The sequence below is a fragment of the Syngnathoides biaculeatus genome, chromosome 8 (genome assembly GCF_019802595.1).
Source record: "Syngnathoides biaculeatus isolate LvHL_M chromosome 8, ASM1980259v1, whole genome shotgun sequence".
NCBI lineage: Eukaryota > Metazoa > Chordata > Actinopteri > Syngnathiformes > Syngnathidae > Syngnathoides > Syngnathoides biaculeatus.
Window position 1 is genome coordinate 24,065,726 of NC_084647.1, and position 21,770 is coordinate 24,087,495.

Below are 21,770 nucleotides of genomic sequence, written 5' to 3' on the forward strand. Positions count from 1 at the left end.
ACTCCATGGGGAAGGTGTTATTGGCAGGGAACTGTAACAAACGGGTGGCGTTGTTATAAGCTTTTGAGTTCCTGTGAAAGCATCCAAAGTGGCCGACGAGCGTAAACGGCCTCTCGGCAACCGTGTCGCCGTAAAAGCGTCAGGGGCCTTTCGAGGCAAAGTCGCCCTCAGAAGCCAGGAAACCTGCCACACTGATGCGTCCGGAGCAATTTGTGCGCATCTGGGAACGAGAAAAAGAGTCCGTGCAGTTCCTCGAGACAACACAACCAAACAATTGTGAGAAAATGACTTCCAGAAGCCACGATGATGGAGCTTTGATTCCAAGTATGTCAGCTTGGAAGTGGCAATCTTGCGATCTTTGTACAAATATTTACGACATCACTCCATTTATCCTCCTCGCTGCAGTGTCCCACTGGATTGTTTGATTTATTTTTTATTTTTTTAACATATACTGGCAGGGGCAACACCAAACCTGACAAGTTTTTGTCAAGTTTTGTCTGTAGTAACTTTCACCACACATTAGCGGCGTTGATGTTCAAGTGCCCGAGTGTCATGGTAGGGCTCCTGGCATTGACCTTTGGGTGCCTTGTTATGTTAGGGGTCACGGCGCTAAGCTTTGTCCAAAGTTGTCTTCAGGGGTCGCATGGTGTTTGGAGTCCCAAAATTGAATTTCGCATGGTTATACGTTAGCGTCACAGTGTTGAGCTTCAGGTATCTTATTGTTATGTTTTGTTATTTCTCTCTCTACGCAATGACGTCACATTAATTGCACTGGCGCTCAGCCCAAAATACTACAGAAGCACACGTCGGCAACACTGTACACAACAAGCGCAGCACGTCATAAGAAAAACATTACACGTGATCAACGTGTCCTGAATTGGGATGTAATAATTCAAAGTGCAACCACATAACAGTGAAGCGTCATTTTTCTCCCTTGCAGGAGGCCAACGTAACGTCTTACTTGCACGTAAAACCCTCGCTGCGCCATAATTTCGGGTACAAGTAAGGATTTCGCAATAAAGAGACACTTGTTTTGCGGGTCGTGAGTCTGGGGGATGAATAACCCGCTTCAAATTCCCACTGCGGGTTGGGGTGGCGGCATGAGGGGTGGAAGGGAGGCGGCGGCTGATCCCGGAAGCACGTGACCGAGTGATTCAACGAGATGCCATGTCTGAACAAATCACCGAGCAACAACACTGACCCACCTGACAAAGGAGCACTGTTTCCATGGCAACACCCACAGGGAGGAGGGGAGGGGGCGTTTGCTGTGGGAGGAAAGAAAGAACTGTGGAAGAAGAGAAGAGAAGGGATAGTTCGGAAGCTGAAGGTACTGTGAGAGAACTGGGCGGAATCAAATGAATGAACACATATATTTGCCTGTGCGGACCCCCCTCCCCCTAACCCCCTCCCACACACTGTGTGTATCCATGCAACAGTCCTCAGCTCGTCTTGGGCTGAGCTTCTCAGCCACACAAAGAAAAAAATGAATGAATGAATAACTGAATGAATGGGGATTTTACTGCAACTTAGCATAATGGCTCCTTTTGGGGGCGGGGGGGTTGCCTGCCAAAAGAAAGCGCAAATCACAAGGAGAAAATGCATCATTTCTCCAACACTCTGGAAGTGTCAGTGGAAAGGGAAAAAAAACTGCAAGGTAAAATACAAATAAAGACAATACAAGTATAATAAAACAAAAAGAAATTGGAGTAAGGGGAGGTATTAAAATACAAAGAAACAATAAAATGCAATAAATAGAAATATTGAAAGGCTAAATAAAAACAAACAAACCCCACAAAACAAAAATTAATTAAAAATAAATGAGAAAATATATGTATTAGAAAATAATTTGAAATTATGTACTGTATTTTACTTTGTTAAAAATCCGGCATAAGTAAAACCCAAAATCACAACACAATTTATGACAAAAGGTCTCATTTTAAAAACACAACTTGTGTTGTGAATGAAAATAAAATAAAATTTTTTACGGGACTGTGTGGCACAGAGAATGTGAGAGAGAGAGAGACGCATGGATGTCAAAGCCACTAAATAATTCATATTCATAATAAAAACAGAATTGGACAAATGAAACTTTAGACCAAGAGACGAGTGGACGAATCCATTGTTCCGCGTCCGCTTCCCCACCGCATGATGACATAAGCGCAAAGAAACATGACACAGCAGTTGTCGTCAAGAAGAGGCGACCCTCCGCCGCGCTGAAAAATAACGTGAAGCCATTAGGCCGCAAAGTCGAAGGATGCGAGGGGGAGCGGTGGGGGCGTGATAAGGGGAGAACAGTCGGGTTAAAAGGTCCATTGTACTAAAAGGAAGAAAGGGGGAAAAAAAAACACAACATAGTAAAGAGTTCAATGATCAATATCATGCTTGGGTGCAGGGCGAATGACTTTTTGCTAACGGTGGTGCCTTGCCAGAGGTTCTCATTCAAAAATCTGTACTTAATTAAGACATAATGTCAAATACGCATTTTAATTGGCTGCATACAAAGAGAGCGGCTATGAAAAGTTTACACACCCCTGTTAAAATGTCAGTTTTTTGTGATAAAAAAAAAAGGCCAAAAATAAACCATTTCAATATCTTTCCCAAAAATCTTTTCGAGATTACATTAAAAACCACTAACATGTGGTTGCACAAGTGTGCACGCCCTTTTATAACTGGCATGTGGCCGTTTTCAAAATTATCACATAGTACTAAAAAGAGCCTGTACATCTAGAAATGTTTTCTTTTTTTATGGCTGTTACTACAATTTCCTTAATTCCCTTTGCGAAAAAAAGTGTTATGAATATATTGTGCGCTACCCTATTTGTGAAAGTTGCGGCATCGCTGGCATAAGAGCAAGTATATCATAAATAGCATTAATGTTTCACAAGACCAGAACTTGCTGCAGAGCCTTTATTAGTAATAAATGTGCAATACAGATAAGTTGCAGTAAATTTCATGCATATGCTCTTTATCTGAAAATCAAATGATTCCGTCGTTTTATTCATCTACAAATCAACCTTGTGTGGGTTCATCATTGATTTTTAAGTGGCAATAGCAACCAAGGAGATTTATGCTCACTTGGCATAGATGAACTGACTTACTAGTACACTAATCCAATAAAATTTGTGACCCCGATTTGGCAATTCTGATTTACTACAACACAGTTTTACTTTATGATTAGTATACAGTTTCTTCATTGATTTATTTGGAGATTGAAAGCTGACAAGGGCTTATTGTTGTCACTTTGGTGGATTAAATCTCCTTAAATGACACCAAAACAAAACAAAAAAAAAAAAAAAAACACATGAACTATTATAACTATGCCCATAATTATCTGTTTGATTGCTTTCTATAAACTGCAATTGAATAATCCGGAAAAGTAAGGAAGAAAAAAAGAAAATGCAAAGCTACACTGCCCCATAGTGGAGGCGCCAGCTAACTGCGACAGCCAAAGCACATCACCGGCAACCTTAGAGGTTTTCGTCGTTCTCATGAAAGCGATGCAAGTGGTCCGAGTACCTGAGAAGTACAGACAAACGTGACATTTAGTCCATGTGAACAAGAACAAAAGAATGCAAAAAATACATTTTAGGAGTCTTGTCAAAATCTAAAAAGGATACCAGTACAACAACAAAAAGTTCACGTATGTCAACAAATCTAAAATAATATCCATCCATCCATTTTCTTAGCCGCTTATCCTCACAAGGGTCGGGGGGAGTTCTGGAGCCTATCCCAGCTGTCAACGGGCAGGAGCCGGGGTACACCCTGAACTGGTTGCCGGCCAATCGAAGGGTACATGGAGAGAGACAACAGTCACACTCACAATCACACCTATGGTCAATTTAGTGTCTCCAATTAATGATGCATGTTTTGGGGATGTGGGAGGAAACCGGAGTGCCCGGAGAAAACCCACGCAGTCACGGGGAGAACGTGCAAACTCCACACAGGGTGGGCCGTGATCTGAACCCTGGTCCTTAGAACTGTGAGGCCAATGCTCTTTCCAGCTGAGCCACCGTGCCGACAAAATAATATTATATCCAGTATATACTTATACATTAAAAGTATATCAGCAAATCAAAACGATTAAAATGTATCTAAAAGTGCACACATTGGCGTCTGGACTCACTTTTTAGCACAGAAAGCCGAGCAGTCTCTGCCAATGCTTTCGCTCCACGCGGTCTTGTACAACACCTGTTACAAAGTCAAATACAGGTTAGAAGTTTTCATATTCGTTCACCTATTAGTTTTTAACAGAGAGGACAAAGTTCCCCTCAGACGCACCAAGAAGACCAGACAGTGCAGGAGGAGGGTGTAGAAGAAGGCCACGGTCCGCGCCATTTTATTGGAGAGGATCACGCGACCCTGAGGAACACCAGAAAACTAAGTTGGCTTCACGTGTGTGTGCACGTGCTTGAAAGAGATCGTACCAGGCTGAGGGTTGCTTTATCCCAAGGGCTGAGGCTCAAGTAACGACGCTGACGCTCCTGTCCACAGAAATCACAGCAGACATGTGAACACATCACTTGAAAAGGAACACAATAAAACAAAAAACAAAAAAAAGGAGCTTCGGGACGCGATGAGAGAAGGAAGTCTGGGCTTCCGTGCTTTACCTGCAACCCAAACTTGCATAAGCCGAAGAAAATGGATGGATGGAATCAGATGTGAATTTACAGGAAGTGATCTTTATCCATAGAGTTTAAAGGGCCACTGTCATAAAATGCATGATTTTTAATACGTTATTAATGAAAAAAACGTTTTCACCATAAAACATGATTTTGATGTATAAAGCTTTTTGTAACTCCCGCCACGAAAGTACTCTCGAGGGATTTGTTTTCAAGAAGAAGCAGGAAGTGATGTGCATGGCGGGACCGTGAAATGGCGAAAATGAGCCACCCCGGCCGACAAGGCCGGCAGCTGGCTCGGCCTTCTCAGCCTTGTCGACAAGGCCGGGCTGGCTGAGCCACCGCTGGCCGCAAGTGGATTGGACGGGGAGGCAGTTTGGCCCTGATCGCATATCCTCTGAATATTGCCCCGGTAACTTCACTCGGTTGTGTGATGTTCTCTTCTTCAAAACGAGCTTTTGTGTCAGAAGGGGCGTGTTCATCTCCCATAGTTAGGGTGCACCCCGTGTTTTCAATTGCGAATGTCCGGGTGACGTCACGGAAAGAGGACGCAGCGAATATGGCGACCACTTGGATATTGTTGAGTGACACTTCCGCGACTTTGCGCATGGATGACGCGCTCTCCATTCACATTTATTATTTCGTGTAGACATTGAAGTGAATAATATTATATGTATTTTTTATTTCACTATCTATTTTCGAATGTTTATAGGGATGACACTTGACCTTTAATAAGACAGTCCACTCGTTGCAATTATAACAACATCTTAAACTCTGATGGAAAGGATTTCCACAAGGTGTGTTCATGGGAATTCATGACCAGTTCCAGAAGTGCATTTGTGAGGTTACATGCTGATGTTGGAGGAGAAAGATGGCTCTCAATCTCTGCTGTAATTCATCCAAGGGTTTTTGATAGAGTTGAAGTCAGGACTCTGTGGAAACCAACCAAGTCTATCTACATCACATTGTGATTTGTACACTGATGCGGGGCCATGTTGGAACAGGAAGGGGCCATCTAAGGAACTATCGTCACAAAGTAGGAAACTGAAAGGATGGATGAGCCTGAGTCCCGGCATCAACTCGATAGAACCCCTCTGGGATGATTTCGAGTGGACAGCGAGTCAGGGCTTCTCGTCCAACATTACTGCGGGACCTCATAAACACGCTCCTGGAAGACACTCACAGTTGAAAGAGACATGTCGAAGAGTCGCATGTATGTTTTGTACCTTCTTGCTGAAGGAAGTGAACGGGTCTAGCCTCTCCTCGTACTGCGAGGAGTAACGCATCACCGTGTCGTCACTGCTTCCGGCCTGCGGCACAGGCATAAGGATTCGGTTCCAAACAAGAACCTCTCACAGCCAGATATAAAAAAACAAGAGAGCGTCATACTCTGCCAGCATAGCTCTGCAGGAACTTGATCTTCTCATAAAGTTTGATGTTGTCGGCACGCAGGCTGTCCAGCTCGTTCTGCAGCGCCTGCATGGTCTGTTGCACGGAGCGATTCTCCTGCAGCACAACGAACGGAGGTCACGGATCGTGCGCGAGGTGAGTGAGGTGAGCGCGCAGCAGATGGTGACTCACGGCTTCCAACTCCTGGTTGCGGCAGCGGAACCTCTCCCTTTGGCTGGAGATGATGGATAGCAGAGAATCCATCTGACCTTGAGGAAGCTCGCCATGGACGCCGGAATCTGACAACACGACATTAGCTTTTAAATCACGTCAGATAGACACAGCTATTAACTTTGTCTTGTAAATAATTGTATTTGGAACTAAATTTAATACCAATTTACTGTCAAATGTTTGTGCATTTAAAGGGATGAGAATGACCAATTTGGAAAAACACTGAAAATGCCTGCCTTGAGGGGGGGGGTCCAAACAGGAGTGTTGTTATATTGTCAAATGGTGGTTACTTCTAACAGTGTAAATACAGGGCAATCATAATATTTTGAAAACTTAAAATATGAGTCCAAACAACCAAAATAATTTTGCCAAACTTCAGACTTAAAAATGTAGACTGATGAAAATATGAGAGAGAGAGATCATGAAATATAAAAGTGAGCGATAAAATGCGTAATCTACAGGGCCACTGCTACAAATAGGCCTAACTGTATTAACAGTTGTCAATTATATAATTTTTGAGAAATTTACATCCAATTTACCTTTGCGTTTCCAGGTTTGGATATGCTCTGGATCAGTACACAGCACTTTGCTGGGAACGTCCACTTTTTGTACGTGTTCGGTTCGACATGATATCGTTTTCGTTCCTATCTGTACGGTTACACTTTTTTCAAGTCATGCTCATCACAAACAGTTTTTTACCCCGTGGTTTTTATCAGCTTCCCTGGCACGATCTTCATCTATACTACATACTGGAGAACGTGCAGACCGCTCGATAACATATGCGTAGGTATGTCTATAACTATGCCGTAGTAAACTGAATGCTTCTCTATGAAATGTTAACATCAGAGTGAAAATACCGACGAAATACCCCCAAAATGCTGCCGGAAATCGGAATGTTGTCGTTATTCTAAACACCAAATTTAATGCAAAAATTTAGCAATGCCGTTTTCCACTATCACAGCTGTGACTAATTTCACGACGAGCGTTGCCGATAGATGCTGGCGGCCGGTCTTGATCACAGCCTCGCCCCGCGTCAAGCCCCCCCACCCATTCCCCCTCCCAATTTTCCCCCAAAAAATCTACACGTTTCACAACAATGAGATTTTCAGATGAAAAAACTCGGAATTCCACGAATTCGTGGAAAATTCTGGTGCTTGACCAATCCGAGATAAATATGATTGGCCAATGTGAGTTTTTTCTCATTTGATCTAGTTTCTTATTTAAATCTCATTAGATTGAAGAGGTGTACCTAATAATGTGGCTGGTGCAACGCTAGGAACTACCATGAATACAGACAGATGTACCAGGAAACATGGCGGTGGCCTCTTTGATGGGGTCAGGGATGTTGATGACTTCGGCGCCGTCTGCGCCGGGTCGGGGCAGGGAGGACATGGCCTGGATGGTGCTCAGGTCACGCTCCAGCCTTAGGATGAGCTCCTTCTGTTCAGCGCTGACGCGCACCGCTGCTGCAAACTCCCCCTGCAGCTCTCCATAACGACCTTTCGGGGTAACAGAGGAGAAGAAGAAGGAAAAAAAAAAAAAAAAAAAATTTTTCCACATCAACCATTTGGATTTGTCATTTGTCTTGTAAGCTATAGAAGGCACTCACTCACCTGTGGGTGGGCTGTCAAAGACATTAACAGTCCAACATCTTTAAAAGTAACTTTTCTTTTTTCTCTCTGAGAACACGTGAACAACAAACTCCCCCGGCACACTTTTCGTATTTGTATAAAAGAGATTTACTTCAATTATCACACCTAGGGTGCATGTGAATAATAATAATGATGAATGAATCAAATGTCAATCATAACAAATACATTGTGAACATTTCATACAGTGATATTGCTTTTCAATGTTGTAGAACGGGGGGGGGGTACTGTCTTACAGTGCTGAGAACAAACAACATGATACGTTTAGTAAGTAGAAAGAGATAAAGAAAGCAATGATACATAAGGAAAAAAATGGAAACAAATAAAGAGGAAAAGAGCATCTCGGGAGTGACAGAAGTGCTGAGAGATGGGAGGGGGGGGCGTGAACCGTCCCTTTTACAGTCATGCACAGCACACACACTCTTCGAACTAAGTAGTGGGGAAAGCATTATTACTTCCACGTTGTTGATGACAGGGTATATAAAAAAAAAAGATAACATAAAGCTTTAACAAGCACTCTTAAAAGCTTTCCAAAGTTGTGGGGGAGGGCTTGAAGTTCGCTCCCCAGGTCATTTGGTTGTCACGTCTACAATGTGGAGGGGGCGGGGGTGGATGAGGGGAGGTGAGAAGGTAAGCAAACAAAGGTGGACGACTACATCACTATTTGGCTTTTTGCTTCCTCTTTTTTTTGTTGTTACATTGAAATGTTGAGCTTGGAAACGGAGCAAGGAAATGACGCAACAAAAAATGAAAAGGAAACGTACACGAGCAAAGTGAAGAGGATGAGTGTATTTGTGCTGTATTTAGGTGTGTATCGACTACCGAGTGTGCTATGCGAACAGCACTGCTGCGTCAGGGGGGGAAAAGTGATTCCTTACAAAAAACCCACTTCATAAGATATATTCTAAAAGTATTAATATTATTACAAAAAACATCTTGAGGTTTTTCTTTCTTTTTTTCTTCTTCTTTTTTTTCCTTTTTTTTTTAAGTGTTCCTGAATAGGGTGACCAGTGCTGCTGTCCAGGCTTCCATCACAATAATATTTAAAAAAAAAAAAAAGAATAACCACTACTTCAAAACAGATCATACAGTAAAGCTTTACGACTTCAGAGAAAATGATATGATATACAGCATCTGTTACACCTTTACAATGTTATTCAACAGTGTATAGAATCATCTGGATCTTTAAATTTGTAGAAAAATATCTGTGGATCATGGAAAAAAGTCCTGAATCGTCCCTTCTCTTGTCCTGCCTTTCCAAACAAAAGCACACTGTGACACTAAGTGACTCCGTCGCTACTTGACCGCCGACTCGTATTTACAATTTTTTTTATTCTTCCTCTTCAAATAGTTGGCACGCATCATCTCAATACCTGCAGTGACGTCACAGCAAAACCTGACACGGGAACAGAAGGAAAAGACACCCCCTCCCCCCCAAAAAAAATGAAAACAAATGCCCTATGAATAAATTCAGTGTTATTACAGCGTCTGCTGTTTTTCGCCACGCATCCTCCTTCATTCTGCTTGTTAGGTATGTACAACGTCAAATGGGGGGGATGGGGTGGGGAAAGCAACCGTCTGATAACACCCCAAATGGGTCAGTCGTTAAGAAAACACAAGCTCATTTGTCTCCTTCCAGCAACCCTCACCAGGAGAGAAATACGAGTGGGGGGGCGGGGTCATCGACGCAGATCAGAGACGACACGGTCTAGACGCACACATCCGACAACATCACGTTTTGGTGCCCTGCTTGGCAGTTAAAGGCACAAATCTGATGAAATCATGTTGGGTTTTTTTTTTTTTCCGGATGGGGAAGATATACGACGAGGATAAGTGCTTAGTATAAAGGTTACGGTGGGGCTACGAAACGTGCTGTGTGGTTGGAGGCCCAAGGCGCTCTGAGGGGACACGAATGTTTCACACCGGGCGTCCATGAGAACACAGAGTTGTTTTTCTTTGCCTATTTAAAAAAAAAATAAAAAATAAAAAAAATAAAAAATCGGAATGTCTTGATTTCAATGCAGTGCATTTGACCAGGCTTGACTATATGGACAAAAATAGTGAGATGTGGCAAATAAAATTTCCCGAAACATGTTTTTTTTCCATCTGTTACAAATTCTTACCAAAATTATGCAAGTCATTTTTAACATATTGTGACAATATCAACAAAAAGCACTGTGCTTGCTATTGTTTTTGTTTTGTTTTGGTTAAGGTTATATTGAGGCAATGGGACTCTTCCTCATTTCCTGTACTGCTGGGGGCGGGGTACACCCTGAACTGGTTGCCAGCCAATCACAAGGCACAAAGAAACAAACGACCACTCACACTCACATCCACACCTACGGGCAATTTGAGGTCTTCAATTAACCTAGTCTGCATGTCTTTGGGATGTGGGAGTACGTAGAGAAAACTCACACAAGGTGCGGGGAGAACATGCAGACTCCAGATAAGCTGGGCCCAGATTTGAACCCGTATCTTCAGTCACCATGGAGCCGAGGACTTTTTTTCTTTATTGAATTTGTTGCATTTTTTTCATCATTTTCCAACTATTTTCAAAAATGACTAACAATTATTCTATTAAATATGCATAAATAGTATCGGGGAGGGGGGGGTGTAATCGCAAATGGATGGAGGAGCCCATTGAAGAAGAGGCCCGTATTTATTTCTTTTAAACAATACGGAGCTACAATATTTTTTTTCCCCAAATACATTTACAAAAGTATGGCATGCTAAAAACATTTTGATTAGAGTGTGTGAGAGAGATCAATATTTTCAATCTTAAATCTCATTTACTGCCAGTCCTCCAGTTTAACGTGGATATTTGAATTTGACAGCTGTCAATGGTAGGGATTAACACTTTTTTTTAATGTACATTATTACAATACTGTCTATACATTTTAAGCGTTTTAGGGGGAGTGTTCTGAGTGTACTTTAGGGAGGGGCATTTTAAGGTCCGTTCCAGTGATTTTAAAAGAGTGAAATGTGTACAATTTGTGGTACACAGTCTCCCACTGGTGCTACCCAAAAAGAATGGTTTTTTATTTTCATTTTTTGTGTCCTCTTCGGCACTTCGATTAAGCAGAATGGAGAACTAAAAGAATCACTCAATGAAATGTTCCAAGTGTGCTTATAAAAGAACAAAAACTTTTTTTTTTTTTTAAATATTACCGTACATTCGTTTGGTACAGTTCAGTGTAGTTGTTACTAACTTTTAAGCACATTTGCAGTGAGCATTTTGCAACAGTATGTTTTTGAACGTCGAGGTACGTTTTTTTTAAACTTTCATGTGCAATATCCAATCATTTAAGTATATGTTTTTATTTTTTTTTTTACAATGAAGCACAGTGTTAATGCTCAAACTGTTTAAAATGTTAGTGGCTTACAATAGTATTTAATACACTTTTTAGCCATAAAACTTATTTTGGATTTAACTATTTAATACTAGTTTTGAGCTACGAAGCGTAAAACAGACTCACTGGCTTAAACGATATAAAAAAAAGATGCTTATATTATCGTTACCAGTCGCCGGGTGGGTATGGAATGTAACTGACTGATCTATTGGGACACTTAATTTTCATTTAAGACGCCATCTTCACATAAAGTATTTCAATTCTATTAAGCACAACTATATGAATAATCCACAAAAAGTCATCAGGTAGATTTACTTGTGGTGTTGCTGTTTTGGTTAGCAATACCATCTATGAGCGTTATGAAATTGTTGAGAAAAGTAATTTTTTTCTATTCTCCACCTGAAATTATCCCAATAGTTTGTCCATATAGCGTCCACGGATTCACACACGCGGGCAAAATTGTTGGTGCCCTTCTGTTAAAGAGAAAAACTGAAATAACAGGCATAACAAAGCAGCTCCATTTTTTTTTTTTTTTTTTTTTAAATTGTGGTCTCACCTTTGTATGCTGCAATTTCGTATCAGAGCGGATGTGACTTGGCAAACAAACCCAGTTTTGTCTCCTGTGTTCACCTGCAAATTTTGTGGCTCGCCAATACGCATTTGGGCAATTCCGTTTTTTTGTCAACTGCTTCTGTTAACTTTTCTGGCTTTTCTTTGTTTACCAGAAGGGCACCAACAATGCTGTGTCTATGTATGTGTGTTAAAGGGAACGGGGAGATTGAGGAAACAGATTCTGGCTAGAAACCAAATCAGGTGCTTACTAATTATATCTACACTGGCTGTGTTCCCGTTCTGTCACATGCGGTTACGTGTAAGGACACACTTTATCATGTAGAAAAAGAGCTGACGTTTTTGTTTCCGTATTAGTGTTCGAGTCTGTGCTTGGTTCTCAACCACTTTTGCAATTTAAAAAAAAAAAAAAAAAAAAAGGCATCAGCTTCCCAGCAACCTGGGACGGTAACTCTGGTGTAGTGTTTTGCAGACCCTGTCCTAATAAGTGCTTTGCTATACGGACTGCTATAGATTACAATTCTGCATAATCATAGGCTGGCTCGTCTTGTGTGGCCTGGCACACACGCTAGCTGGTACAACTTGTCTAATCTCAATTTGGCAGATATGACCTATTTTCATCATGTACTCTCCTCTTCAGGTGATTTCATTTGACCTATATGAACACAAGCATGCACTTGAGCCTGATCATCAAGTTCATGGCGACGAAGGAGGGGGATGGCTTCTACCTAAAGACGAATGTTCCGTCGAGCTTGTCCGAGAAACGGCCACAAAGATAACATTGTGGCGTAAAAACTGAAAAGATATGCTAGCCAATCGTCAATCATCTTGATATGTTTTTTTCAATTTCGTGAGCTAGCCATTCAAGAGCTTCACGGTTAATAAAGCTGGAGGGGTGGGCGCGAAGTGCGGCAAACGCGTTATTCAAAAAAGGTATTGAAATGACACTCAACGTTTAGAATTCATGAATATACAAACAAATGAGAACTAGTACGTCTCTGTAAATATTAACCAATACTGCCGGCAGTCTATAACGTCTAGTAAAAATGTTATTTGCCCTCTGGAACAGTACAATCCCTTACAAAATAGACAACTCAAATAATAAGACATTAAATGAAAAATTACAGCACCTATAAATAAGCAGAATAAAAACCAAAAAACTATGAATGCAAAAATAAAAAGCAATAAAACCGAGCTACAGTAAATCATCGTATTAAACTACATGGTGAGATTAATGTAATGGTAACGTGTCAAACAGCATAAAAAGAAGGGCGTCAGTTGTGCACGAGTAGTGTGTGCAAGTAGAAATATGAACCCCTCACTCATTGGAAACACACACACACGTATACAGTACACACGCACACACAAAGGGGAGGCAGTGGGCTGACAGGCACTGAGGGCTTGTGTGGGACGAGGAGGAGGGGATGATATGCCTTCAAATTTGTAGTGTGTACAGTAGAATTGAATGTGGAAAAAAAACAAACAAAAAAAAAAAAAACAGTCCCTGGTCAAAGGAAAGACTGGAGGAGAGCGCAACTACTCACACCAGGGTTGGAGTGAACTCACTTTCAAACTGAAAAGTACTGTACATGGCCCGAGGGGGGAGGGGGGGGATATATCCTATCATCAGAAGCTCATTTATGCTTGATAACCGAACTTTTTGTAAATTGAACTCTGAATGAATTGACCTCGACCCTGACTTACATGCAGGCAAATATACAAATGCACATCACACACACATATACACACACATTTCCTGATTTGGCCTATAAAAAGATGATGTGTTTGTGAACAGGAAATTAGCTGGTGGTAACCCGCGCACACGCACACACACACACACACACACACACACACACACACACACCACACACACACACACACACCCAGTGCTGGGTCAAACCGTGACGTGCACAACCTTAAAAAAAAAAAAAAAACAGCTACAGTACTACGTCAATTCATCCTCTCTTCAGAAATGCAACATTTTTCCATCCTAATTTGCTTTTAGTGAAAAAAAAAACCCCTAAAAACATCTTATTGTCTGCTTTTTTTTTAACTAATTAAAATGCTTCCTAAAAGTCCCTATTTTTTTTTTTAATCTTTAGAGTCAGAAGACTGTGCAATCTCTTATTGGCAACCAAATTGCAATATGAATTTAAAACAAAACAAAACAAAAAAAAAAGAGAGAACGACAAGGTCCTTCCTCCTTAAAGAAAGACCTAAAGGGGTTCCTTCTCTCCTTCCTTTCCAGACGAGCGTGTGTTTGTGAGCAATTATTACGCGATCCTTCTGGCCATCACATGGCTGTCAGCAGGATAGAGATAGGACAACGGGGATACAGAACAGGTCAAAGTTCGTACATCAGTAACTATGGCAGCTCAGGCGCGTTACCCTCTTAAGAGCGTAGGAGTGTGATACAAAACCAAAAATGTGACGTCATTCAGAAGAGACGACACATACATGTACGCACACACGGGTACAAACTGACAACCCCTAAACAAACCAAAACAAAAAAACAAAGAAAAAAAAAAGAGCACACATAAACACACAAAGTGAGTGAAAAAAGGCAAAGGGTTTGTAACAGTCACTCTACAGTGTGAAAAATGAGGCATCTCACTGAGTGAGGGGAGGTTTGTGGACACTTGGGAGGTGAGAAGAAGAGCGGAAAAAGATCTCCTTTTAAAAAAAAAAGGGAGTTCTTGTTAGAGAGTTCCTGTCTCTTATCTATCATCGAGCAGTGTCTATCACTGGGACAGCTGCTGCAACAGGCCTCGCCTGTCTTTTACCCAGTCCAGGTTTCGGACACCCAGCTAGGGACTTAACCAGTTTGGTGCACCAGTGGCTGGTGATGGGAGAGGTGGGGGGTGGGGGGGGAGGTACAGCAGGGCCAGAGGCCAGCAGGACGGCTAAGTGCTTTTCTCAGTACAAAAACAAAACTTTGTTTTAAAAAAAAAAAAAAAAAAAAAAGGAGAGACACTTAAGCTCTCTTATTTTGTTCTTCTAGGTATTCAGTAAATCTGTTTTAAGGGTTTTGCCAACCACACTTTGTTTCTTTCCTCTTTCGGGAAAGCTACAGTATATAGTAAAAATGGCTGCTGAGCTTGACTTTGGCTGTGTCCACTCTCCAACCGGAACAGAGCAGGAGGGGTCCAAGGTTAGAGGTGGTGAGGTTATGAGACAAGAAGGGGCGAAGGATGGCTAGGGTGGGGGCTAGAACTCCCACTCTGAGGGGTCCTCTTTGCTGGCAGCCTTCTCCAGCCGGTGAATGATGTTATTGAGGTTGGCCGCTTTCTTCTTGCGCAGATTGTTGTCCCTGGGGTTTCTGGCCGGGATGTTAGTACTCGAGGCGGAGCTACTGGGAGACGCGTCCGTGAGGCTGAAGAGCCCCAGTCCGCCTGTCCCGCAGCTGGAGCCCGGCGGGATGCAGTCTATCTGAGAAGGGGAATTATTAGAGCCCCCCGCTTCAGACTCAGCCTCCATGTCGTGGTCTTTGCACGCTCCCCTGTGGTCCTCTGACACGGCACCAAATCCCTGGCGCGCCTCCACCGTTCCCTCGGACTCGGTCCCGTCACAGCTGTCCCCTTCTCCTGACTTAGACCCACGGAGGGAGGGGGAGCCACCCTCGCTGCCGGGCCCGACCCCTCCAGCTGCCTGGATTTCCTCAATGAAGAGTTCTCGTCGGATACGTGACCTGGAAGAGACGCTGGAAGTCAGGTCATGCTGACGTTCAATTTGTGATATGACGTACAACTTTCACTTTTAAGATGATAGCATTAACCTGCTAATCACTGTTCATTGTTCAGCCCCCCCTTACTTTCACCTTATTGGTCAATATTTCTCCAAGTGGAATGTATAATTGCGTGCCTGCGTGTATAGTAACATGTTGTATGACAACGTGAGGGTCTACTAGATGACATGCTGAGTAATTGAAAAAAGACGAAGAGGCAGGGAAGGTCTATAAAGTGCAATAAAGTAGTGCTGTTTTTCTTATTTCAAAAGACGATAATGTTTTTTGGGGTGTGAGTCTTGAACAGATTAGGTTTTTTTTTTACACTTCAATAGTGATATGATTGTTTTAACTAACAAGTGTGGTCACAAATCAAACTTGTTCCTCAAAGCACTGCTGTATACAATGTTCAATCTGCTTTTGTTTTGGGTCACTTTTGCAGTAAACCTCAAAGACCATTGACAAACCACTTGAATCAGGCGCACATTGGGGGAGGGGTTGTGATGAGGGGATGTCGCCGATCTGCGTCAAGTGTGGGTGCCTGAAGCCCTTTTAAATTCTTTTGCGAATAAGGGCCATACCAAACTTAACCTTGCCGCGCATTTGGAGAACTGTGCAGGCGAGACCGTGAAAGCCGGTGCTGATGAATGAACACTTGAAATCTCTAATTTTAATCCAAGTGCATTTTTACAAATAGAAATGTAATATTGTCACAAGGCTGACCTGTAATTATGGAACCAGTTGATGACGGTACTGGTCTTCAGGTTAAGCTGGGAGGCCAGCTCCTCAATGGTCTTGGGCGAGGGATAAGGTTTCTGTTGATAGGCCCTCTTCAGAGCCTCCTTCTCCTCAGGGCCCAGCACCACCCTGGGCTTCTTCAGCTGCTGCTGCGGCCCTGGACTCTGAGAGCCCTGCATGTAGTCTGGCCCCACTAGGCCACTGTCCACAGAATGGCCGTCACTCAAGGAACTCAGCCTCCTCTTCATGTAGGCTACACACAGAAAAAAAAAACAACAGGGTCAAAGATGTATTTGGAGAAAATACACGTAATGTAATGTAATAAATTCTCCCCATCTCGCGTCTGGGGGCTCTGGACTAGTGCAAAATGTGTGTGCCCCGCCTGTGGTAACACACACTGTACTGGCAGGCACCTTCAACTGACACTAGAGGGTGCTATTGTACTTCCCAGAGAGTCTAACAATGAAGCAGAGTTCACACAAAAAGCTGCTGTAGCTGCTTACGTCAGGCACCAGGGGCTGAAAATGAACAGTTCACGGTAGCTTCACATTAGTTTGACATTTTGCCCACCCTAATACACGCTTCCAGAAATATTAGTAGTGCTGCAGCAGCAGTGAGGCCCTCAGAGCAAGGTTAGAGCGCTCTAGAAAAAAAAAAAAAAAAAAAAAAAAAAAAAAGCCTAGCTGCTACCTCGCGGGCTGGTGGCGCAAAGGTGAGGGGCCAAACATGGTTACTGTAGAGGAGGTCCGTGTCTTTCCTTGTGGGTCTGCTCTGGGTCAGGAGAATTGCCTGTTGCTCCTGGTAAGCTTAAGTTTGGGGTCAGTAAACCCAAATGAAGCTTAAAGGAGAGTGACCCACAAACATGCAACATAAAAACACACCCTATAGCTGGTTGTACTTTTCAGACATTCATTCACTAATTTTAGGGGGATTGCGTGTACGAAATATTGATTCCAGATGCCTCAACCTTGTTATAGTCATATCCACGCATACTTCCAACAAAACAGCATCAATTGTGTCACCGTGAGGCTATTGGTTTCACCATCGATCACACAAGTTGCACAGACAAGAAAGCAAGGCTGCGTGAAAGAGGCTACGAACAAAAATATGAGCAAAGATTAAAAATACAAGTTTATACACTGATGATTATTACGATGATGACAATGATGAAGAGGAGTGCTGATGACTGTGAGTAAGCAGGCCCGCGGCGGTCCCCTAGCTGTCACATCTAATACAGTACATGATGCCTGCTGTCCTGATTGCTACTGACATCACACCAAGATGACTGTGATCTGCACAACATGCTCGGCTGTCCTGCACAAAGGATATCGTCTGTGCAGATGTGCATGTGCGATTCAAACGGCCTTTCATCTGCAAGTATTTATCACATAATGCATGTTCAAGCCCATACTGTACCACCAGGGTTCTTTTCCATTGTGTGGCATGAGTGCGGCCGTGTGGACCATACACACCTTTCTTCTCCAGTCGCTTCATGTCCATGAGTTTCTCCACACTGTGCGGATCCTGGAGCCAGAGCTGCATGCGGACAAAAGGTTCCCTGCCCTTCAGACTGAGCTTGTGCCAGGGTTTGGGCCTGGCCAGCAGGTCTGAGACAGAACCCTGTGTCAGACCCAGAATAGTCTCTCCAAACAGACGCTGGCCTGGTTGGAAAGGAACAATAGAAGCTTTCGTTAAAGGATGTAATTGATGTAAAAGATATCAACAATTTGGATTAAAAAAAAACAAAAAACACACTCTCTGTTCTCACCCGTTACACCTGTAAGAAATAAGGACGAAGTAATTGACACAACCCCAAAGGAAAAAAATACACATTAGATTAATCCATAAAAATATCAATGATGATCCAAAAACATTCATTTTACAACATTAATCTGAAAAACAAATTGTTTACACATCTGATTTTCAAACCAGGAAAAAAAATATGGGACAAAGACTCTCCATGACTTACACTAACAACCCGGGCTAAATTTCTCCACACAAAGGCACACAGATCTTCATCCGCCAGTCAAGATGCATAACTAACATATTTCCTTTATACCAATAACTGCTTTCATATTAACATGGGCTCTGGCAGCACCTCGTGACATTTTAGGGAGTTATAGGAAGAGGAAAAAAATCTGAGTTTAACAGTATACTTCTGTAGATAGGTTACATGGGAAAATAAATGTGAATTTACAAACTGCAAATGGGCGAGGGGTTACTGTAGGAAAAGGCCTCCTGGCTTGAAATGTAATAAGCAGAAAATCTAGGGCGCACAATGTTACAGGAGTTAGGTGAAACCTGTAAGGCAAAAACCCCAAAATCCGCCTCTGTTCACACATTAGACAATCATAATGATCATTTGCGCCACTCCCAACAAGCTCTCAAACAAATTGGCACACCTTATATTCTGTTTGTCTCTTTTTAGTTGCTTAGGAGTTCATGTCAGTCGGCAAGTTTGACATCAATTATCCATCCATCCATCCATTTTTTTAGCCGCTTATTCTCACAAGGGTCGCGGGAGAGCTGGAGCCTACCCCAGCAGTCATTGGGCAGGAGTCAGCCTACACGCTTAACTGGTTGCCAGCCAATCACAGGGCATATAGAGACAGATAACAGTCAGACTCACAATCACATTTAAGGGCAACGTAGAGGGTCCAATTTATGTTGAATGTTTTTGGGATGTGTAAACTTCACACAGGGAGGACTGGGATTGGACCAGGGTCCTCAGAATTGTGAGGCCAACACTTTCCAGCTGTGCCACCGTGCCGCTGACACCAATTAATAACATTAAAAAAATTTGGTATTGATATAAAAAAAAAATTAAATTTACTCATCACATATACACGAATAGATGAAAAAGTTACTAACACTGCCTCAAACTTTAGGAGCAAAATGCAACCGTTTAGAGCCAGTCTGGAACCTTGTCGATTTGATCGGCCTGATCGGATCGGCTGATAATTGCCATTTTTTGCTAAACGGCTGACCGATTTTGATATCATAATTTGCAGATCCAATCAGTGATGTCAGTGATCGGCTCTGAGAAAGATATTTACCGCGCGTACCCGTTGTTCACTGTATATCTGAATCCAAAAGCTAGTTTAGTTTTTATATAGCTATAGTTTTTGCATGTCTTTGATGTAGTACTGTAAATATCTGACGGGCAATAAAATCAAACCTCTGCTACTTGGGAGAGAGAAGATGCCTGAGAGACATCATGTAATACGCGGATCAGACACCAAGACAAGTTTGCTACTGCAATAAAATTTTGTATTCCGATACCACCACATCCCATTTTTTACAATCATTAGGCTTTATGTTGTCAAATTAAATGCGACCAAATAAACTCTTTATCATGAGGATGACAACACGATTGGATCACACCAACTGTATTATAAGAAAATTGGGGGGGGGCACAAAAACGGAACAAAAAGTGGATCGATTAATTGCATCACGTACTTACTGTCTTCTAATACAAGACCAATAATTAGTCTGTCAGTATACTTCGTTGACATAAATAGATGAACAAAGATACATTATTTCTTGTAAATATGTATTTTTGAACACTTAAATACGTACACAGCTATATAGAGTGAACAAAAAGGTCATTTAAATACTCATTGTTTGTTTATTTATTTATTTTTTACACTGATCGGTGGTGATCTGCCCCAAAAAAACCCAATCGTGTAAAGCCTACTTGCAATTATGAATATAATCTTTCTACATCTTACCGAGGTTGTTGTCCGTCAGCACCTCTTTCACCTTCTTGGTAATAGCGTAAGTATCGAGCTCAGGAGACATTGCAACCATCTCCTGAATGCTCAGACCCGAGTGACCAGGTAGAGGCAGCGGGGTTCCGGGCTGAGAGTCCCCACACGAGGGATCGTCGGAGGAGGGCTTGAGACCTGACGACTGCGACGTGAGCAGATCGCCGGCGAGGCCGTTGACAGACTCTTCGGCTGAACTGAGAGGCGACTCTGGAGCGGGGCTGCAGCTCGCCGATGTTTTGGGAGTACCTTCTGCTTGTGAAGATACAGAAGACGACACAAAGGTCGTGCCTGTTAAGAGACTTTTCGTACACTTGCTTTATCCTCACATTCTCGGCTTTGGGAGGGACTTGAGCCATACTAAAATTGACTTAATTCCTATTTAAGGAACGTCAAAGGTGTTTAAGTTTATAGTTTGATGCTTTTTTGGCTTGCCGCGCCTTCCTTCATCTCCCTGTCTCTGCCAGTGTAGTGCTGCTGTGCAGCTCAGCAGGCTGGAAGAGAGCAGTCATGAGGAGCTGTCAGTGTACATTAGCTGCTGTTTACACCCCCAGAGAGAAACAGAGACACGCACACGCATGCACACACAGAGCTGCCATCTGGCGCTGCAACACTAACTTGTCTATGACATGACAAACCAGCAGCTTGCTGGCTGACACTGCCACAGCACGGTGGATTGGGGGATGGTGGGAGGAGTTACCGGGAAGATATGGGAGAACGCGAGGTCAGATCAGGCGAGGGAGCGAGGGAGGGAGGGACGATTGAGTGATTGACAGATGGACAGGATCGACTTGCTGCAAGCTCTAATCAGAGCTTTCTGAGTAAAGAGGTCGTGTGAATCATAAATGTGTGCTGCTGCAGGATTTGTGTACCTTGGTTCTGAGCTTGCTGGATGTGTGCATTTTGCCCCTGATCTCCGTTGAGCCACGGCTGCATGCGCAGGTACGGCTCCCGGTTCCTCTGGTTCAGCTTGTTCCACGGCTTGTTTCGAGATAGACTGTCACTCAGTATTCCCTAAAGCAAGCCACGCACCAGGGGAGTGGGTCAGACACGCATCGTCAATAGAGTGTAACTATTAGCAGCAAAGGATAAATGGGGAGTGGGAAAGCCAAGGTGCAAAACAGGCGCACCTCTTTGGAGTCTTCCTGGTTGTGGTTCTCATCTCCTACTGCAGACCTGCGGGTGTCCATGTTCATGTTGCTCCACCACTGCTCTCTCCAGTAACCCACCCCTCCCGCAGCATTCCCAGAGCGTAACGACCCTTCAGAGGTCCGACCCTGCCTGAGAGTGCCGTCCGATGACATGTCGATCCCTGAAGAGGACCTGCCCTCCCTCTTGATGCCAGAGCTGAAGTCCAGCACTGGGGACGGGGAGGAGGGGGAGGACAACAGGGAGCTGGGAGGCTTCTTGAGGGAGAGCGCCAGGGGATTGTAAGGTGGGAGAGGAGCGGTGAGCGGTGAGCTCATGAGGTCCCTCTGAGAAAGCGATGCTAGGGATGAAGAGGAAGAGGAGGCTTTGAGGATGGGTTCCAGTGCAGCCTGTTGGGCCTCCATCTCTCTGCGAGCCTGTTCCAGGATTGAGCGGATGGCCTCGTCTGACCCGCTGCCCCCTCCACCCCCTATCCCGCTTCCGCCCCCTCCTTTCAGGCCTGCGTATGAGGGTTGCGCATGCGACAAATCTGGAGATAGGGTTAGGGGGGGGAAATAATGTCAAGAGGATACTGGAACATTTTC

At 43.3% G+C, this 21,770-nt stretch overlaps 1 protein-coding gene across 6 annotated transcripts in view; it reads right to left on the reverse strand.

Moving 5' to 3' along the window:
• Positions 1–3,248: 3,248 nt before the first annotated feature.
• Positions 3,249–21,770, reverse strand: part of cux1b (cut-like homeobox 1b) — a 105,097-nt gene continuing 86,575 nt past the window's right edge. For 4 of the 6 annotated variants that reach the window (XM_061826496.1, XM_061826494.1, XM_061826495.1 and 1 more), the window contains 6 exons: positions 21,168–21,715; positions 20,910–21,051; positions 20,002–20,289; positions 17,743–17,931; positions 16,256–16,523; positions 14,799–15,496 (listed from right to left, as the gene is read on the reverse strand). In XM_061826496.1, the coding sequence (XP_061682480.1) occupies positions 15,016–15,496; positions 16,256–16,523; positions 17,743–17,931; positions 20,002–20,289; positions 20,910–21,051; positions 21,168–21,715 (1,916 nt within the window). In that variant the 3' untranslated portion in view covers positions 14,799–15,015. Of the gene's footprint in view, positions 3,517–4,123; positions 4,189–4,278; positions 4,360–4,424; positions 4,482–5,845; positions 5,930–6,008; positions 6,126–6,200; positions 6,308–7,543; positions 7,739–14,798; positions 15,497–16,255; positions 16,524–17,742; positions 17,932–20,001; positions 20,290–20,909; positions 21,052–21,167; positions 21,716–21,770 lie in introns of those variants that run through there. The other 2 variants (XM_061826497.1, XM_061826498.1) reach the window with 1 other exon arrangement.